We start from the raw sequence: 9,374 nt of genomic DNA, 5'->3' as shown, positions 1-9,374 counted from the left end.
TTCACTAAAACCAACAACGCCAAATCATAATGGGCTGAAGCTTCAATCAGGCCCCTAAAGCATCTGTATTTTTTTTTTCTTAATGACTAAGGTGAAATACACCAAATTATGGAAAGTGGGGAGGGTTTCCAGTAGTTGGCCAGTGTTCTAGGTGATGTATGATGAGCAATTCCCTTAAACAACTGATTTACTGCCAAGAGAGAAAAACACTGGAAGCACATCCAAAAACTCATCTGCATTAAGAATACAAGAGAGGCCATTCTGTCCACCTTCCCCTCCCTTACCAGAGAGGTGACCCTGCTCTTGGCAACTACTTCCACAAAGGCCACTGAAGAACACCTTCCCACACAACCCTTTCTTTTGCCTTAAAAATCAGCATAAAGCTTGCTTGACTCTGTTTTCCAGTCGTTTCCTTTCTCCCTCCTTTCTTTCCTTTCTCTCTCCCTTTCTTCCTTCTATCTTCCCTCCCTCACTGATTTTCTTTCTTCCTAAAAATCACTGCTTTTTAAATACTACTCCCAGATCAACTCTACTCCACCAGAAATCCGTCGCAGGCCAGACGGAAGCAGACCTAGGCGGCTGGCCCTTGCATTCGCAAGCACCATCTGGCACCTGCGGTTCAGTGCCACTTTCCATCCACCCAGAGGTGAGAGGGGCGGAGGCAAAGGACACGCAGAGCTGGTGTGACCCAGTTCTTCGGAAACTTTCAGCCGGTTGCAACCGTTCCCCCACCCGAAGCTCTTTAATCTTCCATCAGGCCAGAAAAATACAATGACCTCTGCCTAGCCTTTGGAATTGGAAAAGAAGCGAAGCAAGAAAAGCAAAACCAGGAGGTTCGCCCCGTTGCCTCCCCGTCGCCCAACCGCAGCGGGCGCAGAGAGGCGGAGCGGCCGGAAGGGGCCGCTGTTCGCTCAGAGCAGCCTTCCCGCCGCCACCCGCACCTCCCACCGCCCTGCTGGCCCAGCCCCGCTAAGTTCCAACATCCCCCAGTCAAGCGAGCGCCAGGAACGAGCACCGCCGGAGTCGGAGCAGACGGCGCAGACCAGCCAGGCTGCAGCGCGAGTCGGAAAGGCTCCTGGGAAATTCCCACGGCCCCGGGACTTTGGAAAGGAGAGAGCGAGCAGCCCCCGCGCGCTGAAGTCTGCAAGTGAGCGCTCAGCTCGGCACCTGTTTCTCCGGTGCCCCCGCCTTCCCACCCCTCGGACCCGCGCCTCCCGGTTCGCCCGCCCGCTCCCGCGATGAATACGGCGCCGGGCAACCAGACCGATGTGGCCGGCCTGTTCCTGGCCAACAGCAGCGAGGCGCTGGAGCGCGCCGTACGATGCTGCACCCAGGCGTCCGTGGTGACCGACGACGGCTTCGCCGAGGGCGGCCCGGACGAGCGCAGCCTGTACATCATGCGTGTGGTGCAGATCGCCGTCATGTGCGTGCTCTCGCTCACCGTGGTCTTCGGCATCTTCTTCCTCGGCTGCAACCTCCTCATCAAGTCCGAGGGCATGATCAACTTTCTGGTGAAGGACCGGAGACCGTCTAAGGAGGTGGAGGCGGTGGTCGTGGGGCCCTACTGACCGGCCCACCGGCCCCCTCGTCAGCCGCCCCCATGCCTCCCCACTTCGCCAGCCCGGCCGCTCCCCCTCACCATCCGAGACTGGGGGAAGCAAACCTGTCGGAGTCAATTATTTCTTTCGACTTCTGCCTTTCGGGATGAAAGCGCCCCGTTTCTCGCTCACTCCTTGAAACTCCCCATTCCTGGCTGTAGGAGGAGAGAGCCCTGATTCTGGACTCAGCAGCAAGTGGCAAAAAGAGAACAACAACTAGGGCGCACATTTTGGAAGCGGTCGCTAGTTTAGGATGCGGGGAAACCGACGGGCGAAGGCCCTTCTCCACCGCAGGTGGGCCAAGCTCTGGGGGCAGGTGGAGAGGGCGGGCAGGGAGAGACCCAGCGGCACCGAATGCCCGGTGGCCCGAAAAGTGATCCATGTATACGCCACGCAACAGAATGGGGAACAGAAATCCGTGTCCGGATTCGCGCCCATTTCCTCCTGCCCCTCCCAGCCCTGGCGGGAGAGGCGATACAAATACCTTTGGTTGATTATAACGTGCCGTTTTAAGGAATTTTTGTGTTTGTTTGCTTGAATACAAATATTTGATAAGTCCTTTTCTGCCCTCGTGGCCTGTTTGCCTGTCTGGGGTTAGAGTTTTATCATCGTAGGAAAACGGGTGGGGGGAGGGGGAGCCTGCGAATGTGAACAGGGTGAGTTGTTTCTTTAATTGCATTTACTACTGGGTCTTTTTTGGGGGGGCCGGCGTCTCAGCTGGCTCTGAGCAAAGACCCAGAATAGAACTCGTACCTAGTTCGTGACTGCACGGTTTACGCCACAAAAGTGCTCTTGACATTCGTGACACCGTTTTGACTTTTTTTTTTTTTCTTAGTTAACGTTTCCTTAATAAATGCAACATTTAAGTGTTTTGTTTCTGGCCTCCTGGTGGTCATTCTGCGCTCTCGGCAGAAGGGAACGGGCGGCGGGTTTACCGGCCTAGGGAATTCGCTTTGGAGAGCTGTGATTCAAGATCCACGAGTTGAAGAGGGTTGGAGCGAAACGGAGAGGCCTAGAGGCCAATGAGACACGGCTAAGTCTCAGACACAGGAGTCCTCCTGGAGGCAGCCGCCTTTGTTTTCTCTCACAGTTAATATTTTATATTTCACTTAAGCTCAGCTCAATGAGCCAGGCGAGACGACAGGAGGCCCCAGTGGGAAGATTACACTTCCGTGCAGGGCTCCGGTGGGAACACAGGGTTACACCGCTAATGAAAGAAAGAGAAGGCTTGTCGGCGGCGGCGAGGGTGCCTTTCCCTTGACCGACGTAAGCAAGATGGCTTCGGGATGTTGCTCAAAAAATAAATAAAAAAGTTATAATAATAATAATACTTTAAATACAAGGAAAAGTAGCTGCTAAAGTACATAGTGACGCTAATTCTCCCTGGAGTAAACTATTGTTACCAAAACATGAGATGCATTCTTTGCCGTATTACAAATGGCAGAAAGGGTGAGATTAAAAGAGAGGCCCCACCTGCTCTTGAATTCAGAGTAATAAGGCTCAGGTTGAGCGGAAAGATTCAGAGGAATTAGCCCCGGTCCTGGGTGTAGGAGATGAGTATTACCACCCAAACTGGGAAGGCTGGGCCAGAGTGGAGCTGCAGATGGTCGTGGGCACATTTAGGGCTTATAAATTGAACAGTGTTGGTAAAAAGAGAAAACTGTAAATGTGAAAATAACCCAAACGATACAATAACTTCACGTTTAAACTTGACAAGAGGTTTTGAGCAGTTGATTTTTATGGTTTGGGAAGGCTCCTAAATATTTTCAAGAATATAAAGGAAACTCTGCTATGCTATAGCAATTAAAGACTTCACAACAGCAAATATAACACAAATTAAGTAACAATAAAGTGTCCCATTTACTTGGGAAGAAGCACAACTGGTGTGAACAATGTCAGTGACTCAAAGCATGGGGATCAAAAGCTTTGAGTGTGCTTTAAAATCCTGTCCACTCTTAAGTGTCTTTTTCACTCTCAAAGTAAATTTTACCAGGAATTATGACCTAGAATGGTTTTTAGAATGGTAATAGGTATCAAGCTTGAAAAAAGGATTTTGAAGTTTCGCCAGTTGGTCCTGTCTTTTCAGCAGGTGAAGGTTTGCTTGTTTGGTTTTGTTTTCTTGCTTGTACCTGAGGAGAGGAGCAGGGTCAAAATGTAGTCAAGGGTGAGTCATGGAGGGCAGTTTAGTTTTGCCAATGGGTAGGACAGAAAATGGAGACTTATTATTTTGTAGACAATTTCTGTGGCACCAAGTTAAATTGGCTGCCTCGATGTTTCAAAGAGAGAAACAGCAAAACGACCAGTTCTCTCTGGGACAAACCAGACATTTAAAATGAAACTCAATTGTTTTGTGGTTGCAATATCTGTTGAGGGTCCTTCTTCCCGCAGATTTATTAGTTCACCTGTGAATTCAATGCCCCGGTGCAAATCAATTTGGGATCAAAAACCAATCAGCTAGTGTTTGAAGGCATCCTGCTTTGGGCTCTGCTGTGTGCAAGGTAAGGTGCATACTTACAGTGACTTTCGGACTCAGAAAGGTTTCACACCTACGAGTCAGTTATTTCTTGTCTGTATGAAACAGAACGTACGTTTGCTGTAAAGCCAAGGTCCTGAAAGTTGAGAGAAGGCCTGCCCGAACGCCCTACTACTTCCTCCTCTACTGCTACTATCTGTTTCCTCTCTCACCACTATCTCCTCCATCTTTGTTCCTCTTAATACTTCTTCACACCTCTTTCCTCTTCACTGCACCTCAAAAACAAAATTCACAGTTTTTCCTTACCTCAGCAATCCAGATTTATTCTCTCACCTCCAGAAATAGTGATTGTCAGACAAACCAGAACCTACAACATTTAGTCCTTAGGTTGAAAAACTATGTGAAGTGAGCTCCGTAATCCATGATCTATGCATTACAGGGAAATGTACATGGTCTGAAAATATCAGAGCCCTGGGGACCATTTTCTGCCAGCAACTCTTCTCTACAGCCCTTAGATCCATTTGTTACTTAGAGAGATGCCAAGTGGTTCTGGTTTTTATAGATGAGGCGATGTGTGCAAGAAGCTTTTTACACTCCCTATTCCCTGTGGCCATGCAGCAACCACTTTCTCCCGCCCCACAACACTCCCTGTCTCACTCTGCCTTTGACACTGTTTTTTCCCTGAGTCTAACAAATGCATTAAATGACACTTTTAAATTCTGCTCAGAGTTTATAGAGGGTCAATCCTTTCCCACAGATGTGCTATAAGGAAAGTGAGTTTTAAAAGTCACTTTCTAGGTTTCACCTAAAAAAATAGTGTCAGCTTTAAGAGGCTAGGAATTGAGAAGGATAGATGCAAACAGGCAGATTTTATCCCACACTTAGGTCCATCATTTAGTTAGTAAATAGTGGGAAGCGAGAGAGAGAGAGAGAGAGAGAGAGAGAGAGAGAGAGAGAGAGAGATTCCTGTAAAAGCTTGCTAGGTCTGACATGGTCTATGGGGAGGTATCTGATACTTCCTGAAACCCTTCTGGAAATAGAGCAGGAGCAGGGAGAGGCTTTCGTGAGACATAACAAGTATATTAGTAAGGTTGTAACCCTCATAGGCTGTGCAAACAGCCACTGATATCTATAAGCCTTATTGGGTGGCCTTCACATACGTAGCTTAGATAATTGTTAATAAATGTTATTTTTCTTAAGATTGGTGTTATGCATCTTCCCGGTCTCTGAAAATGTATCAAGAACTTGAGTGCTGGACCCCTTGAAGACTGCTTGCGGGAAGCCAAAGCACAAAGGGCACAGTATTATGTTAAGTCCAAGATCGCACTTGCTCCTGGGGGATGGTCATTGTGCCTGATTTCTGATTTTCAAGCCACCCTGGCCTCTCATTGGATCCTGGGTCAGTCCTGCTATTGGGCCTTCCTACACTAGTTCTGAGTGAAGGAAGGAAAGGCACATTGGACCATAATATCAGGAAGTTTTGTTCTGGTCTCTAAGTAGCTAAGTGGCTTCATTCCTAAAATGAGGAAGATGGATTCTAAAAGGACGTTCCAATTCTATAAGTCTATTCAATTAATTTATTTAATGTCTCCTTGTCTCTTATTAAGATATTTCTTAGATCTTTTCAATGGGTAAGTTAGAAATATTTTTAGTCGTTCCAAACTTGGTCCTCTCGGTAGAAATTTCCATGCCCGAAAGTCAAGTGCTCCTCGACTCAGGATAGTCATTTACAATAATCTAAGCAAAATTTCAGACACCTAAGTCCTAAGTAGACAGCAGTTTCTAAGCTGACATATCACACATCATCTAAACAGTGCCTTAAATATCCCAGATCTCTGTGTTCTCACTGGAGGAAGCAAGGAAGGCAAAGCCCAGTGAACTGAGGAGCAAGTAATCAGCAAGTGAGTCCCATAGGTATACACACATTCAGACGAATATACACTGTTGTTTATAGAAACTTCTTGTGTATTTGAAAACTAATTAACAGCCAGTTTCTCGCCCCCACAGCATTTTCCCCTTTGAGCTTCTGTAACATCACACAGCAGCTGTTCCACGTGCAGTTTAGAGCCTTCCTTAGCCCTGGCTTATTATACTTGTCACTTGAGGGGTGGCAATGCCAGGAAAGGATTCCAGGGTTCAGTTTGTTCTCTAAGACTCAAACCTAATTTGAAAGCCTGTTGAAGCAGCAAGTCTACAGCAATCCCCCAAACTGGAATCAATAAATCTTTTATCCACCTGCCAAATCCCATTTAGATATGTGCACAACAGCTCAAATGGGATATGTTAAAGTCAGCTCTACCAGTGGTAATTGTTTCCTAATGTCTGAATTTAAATGCTCAGTAGTTAATTGCTTCCATGGCTAATCTCTGTCCTTCTTTCCAGATAATTTTGTATTGTTTTAAACACTTAAAATGTTAGAAAGTCCAGGGCTAGTTTTATAGCATCAGCTAAGATTTAAAAATTCTTGGGAAGTGTAGTTTATGAAAAAATAAAGTACAAGATGTTATCAGCAAGTCATAAATCATTTATGGTGCTAATAAAATAATCTGAATTTATTACTTATATTTGAGAAATTCAAAATATTTCAGAGGAGGCTTTTACAAGGACTATTGTAAGGATAACTAGATGCATTTTAAAATATTCCTTAGTAAGCTAGCAAACATTTGTTTGCTTTCAACCCAAATAACAATGTTTACTAAATGAGGATAAGCAAGGCATAGTTTTATTTATTTGATGATTTATGTATATTTTGGAGGTATGATGGGTAAATAGTTTCCTTTCCTAAATATATGTAAGTGCTTACTTACTGGAGTACTTTTGAGTGGATAAATGCAGTCACAGTGATCAATACATGAGAAGTCTAGCCGTCTATGATAATGCTGCAACAAAACTCTGCCCGCCCCCCTTTTTAAAACTGGTTTCCACTAGATAGTAACGTTTTCCGAACTCATAATTCACACAGATTGTGTTTGTCAAGCACCCATGTGTACATGGTGCATCGCAACATATTACTGAAAAATTGAGATGATTCCTATCCATTTGCACCATAAAACACAGGCACAGGTAAACACACATAACAAAGGCATAGGATCTACCCACATGAGTCAAATAACAAAGCGTTCCTATTTACTGTTTCCAGAATTCATAGTGATATAAATATACATACCTAATTATGCCATAGCCTACATGTTGATATGGTTTATTACAAGGAGAGATGTTTTGATTTTTTTAATTTTTTTTTTCATATTTGCTTTCCATCCTCACCAATTTCTCTCATTAATTACTTATTTCCTAACCCGCATCTGAAGATACGCTACCCTGAAAGAGTCATTGATTTTTATCAGACCAAGACTCCATATGTCTGATTGCTCTGGGAAATGAATTCCTCTGGGAACCAAAGTGTCTCTTTTGCTTTATTTATGTTCCTATACATTGACAGGGTCACGTAGTTCATAGTCTAAATAGTATTGATTAAAGCAGGTGCGCATGTGCATACTCACACATTCTGTTTCCGTATTGCAAACCGATTAAATATATCCATTCTACTGCAGACTAAAAGTATCACATGTGCCTCAATTTTTGTTTCACACCATTTATTTGTTTACAATAAAACAATGCATAGAAAAAGTTGCAAATAAATAGTTTCAAAATGTTCAGTAAGTAAGATTTATATGAGATGCCTGGAGTGTTACCATATATCTGTATTTGGAGACATATGTTTCAATCTTCATCTAAAAATTGAAAACAAAAAAAAGTTAAAACCCCAAGGGACAGAAAAGTCAAAGATTATATATTGTACAGGCTTGAAAATCTTTAAATACTCAGTTAAGAGAAATGAAAGGGGGCCCTAAATTTGAAGATGATCAATGAAAACAAAAAGAGCCTATAAAATTAATTTTCTAGAAATTTACCAGCAGATTCTGAATTCTCAAAACAGTGAGTAGGAAATTTTACATTTAGAGGACTTAATAAAAGGACCAAAGACTACAAAGTAGAAATCTAAGAAATGTGAGAGGAATGTGGAAAAATTGTTAATTCTTGCTCCATTTCTCTAAGAAGACTTGGGCTAATTGCAAGCATCCTGTTAGCTCAATTTTGTTATACCCAAAGGTCAAAGAGACCTTGCCAGGTCTTCTTATCTTTATCATCAATAAGTATTTATTATTTAGTATCCTTTATAGGCATGAGTCCTATACTTATTGGGTACTAACTTAGAAGTTGAGTGCAAAGCATCATGGAATTTAAAGGGGTCTTTTATGATTTCATCCTACCTTCTGTTTAATTTGTTTTTATGTATTCTTGGAGATCCAGCTGTATGAGACACACACTTGTGACTTTTCCCCTAACAGGTGAAGTACTAGAGAGTACTTCTTCTCCATAATTGATGTGGGCACCTGAATTACTCAAACAACTTTATTTGGCGTTCCCCATGTTTTCAGGTGATATACACAAGGCTCACTGTACATTATGTATTCAAGCTCAAGCTGAGCATGTTATGGAAGTCCTGAAAAAAGTGCTCCAATAAATTTCTCGAGACTACCTATATTTTGCTCCATATTTATCTCAGGAACAAGTGTTTATTTCCCCCCACCATGAATTTTCAATGACTGAGTAATTAACAAAAGGCACAAGTGTGAAACTCACTCCCCTACCTTCCATTGATGAGCTTTCTAAGAAAATGATAGATCCTTGTTTTAAGTAACATAAATTCATTAAATGTTCAAGCTAGAAGGGCTATATTAATTAAGACTCTTTGGGTTACAATCCACATGAACCCAATTCAAGCTAGTTTTGAAAAGAAAACGGAATTCACTGACCTTGTGCAACTTGGCAAGTCCAAGGATACAGGCATTCCAGCTGTATCATGAGAAAATGAAAAATAAATAAGTTAAAAGGATCCCCCTAGGCCCACACTTACTTCTTACCAGCTCAGTAACCTAGCAGAAAGAAATTGTCTTCTCCTGGGTGAACTCTGGCCCAGCCTGGTCATGTGCCCATCCCTGAGCAAATCTCTGTGACTGAGGTGGCTGCAGGAAGAAGGGTGTCCTCGGTCAGCACTACCCCTGTGATGAGACAGGAGAGAACAAGACGTAGAGTCAGGTCTATTCCAACCAGAAGGCCATGAGTCCTCTCATGAGAAAGAGTCTATCTACTGATAGTATCAATAGGGCTGCTGGATGGCTTACAATAGTCACCTAGTTGAATGGAACCAAAGCCTATAGAGGATGAGTCTTTTCCCCAAGATCTCACATAGCCAGCCAGGGGTGGAACCAGTAAGGGTCCTGTATCTCCTGATACTTCAT

At 43.8% G+C, this 9,374-nt stretch overlaps 1 protein-coding gene across 1 annotated transcript; it reads left to right on the top strand.

Moving 5' to 3' along the window:
* Nucleotides 1-779: 779 nt before the first annotated feature.
* On the top strand, nt 780-2,470 carry RPRM (reprimo, TP53 dependent G2 arrest mediator homolog). The gene has a single exon (XM_019632005.1). It carries the CDS (start codon nt 1,239-1,241, stop codon nt 1,566-1,568), a length of 330 nt encoding a protein of 109 aa, XP_019487550.1. The 5' UTR covers nt 780-1,238; the 3' UTR covers nt 1,569-2,470.
* Nucleotides 2,471-9,374: the final 6,904 nt, after the last annotated feature.

The sequence above is a fragment of the Hipposideros armiger genome, unplaced genomic scaffold, assembly GCF_001890085.2.
Source record: "Hipposideros armiger isolate ML-2016 unplaced genomic scaffold, ASM189008v1 scaffold_1062, whole genome shotgun sequence".
Taxonomy (NCBI): domain Eukaryota; kingdom Metazoa; phylum Chordata; class Mammalia; order Chiroptera; family Hipposideridae; genus Hipposideros; species Hipposideros armiger.
Note: the sequence above shows the minus strand (reverse complement) of the source record. Positions and strands in the feature narration are given on the sequence as shown.

Coding starts and splice junctions, on each gene's coding strand:
- RPRM (XM_019632005.1), top strand. CDS start 1,239: ATGAATACGGCGCCGGGCAACCAGACCGATGTGGCCGGCCTGTTCCTG.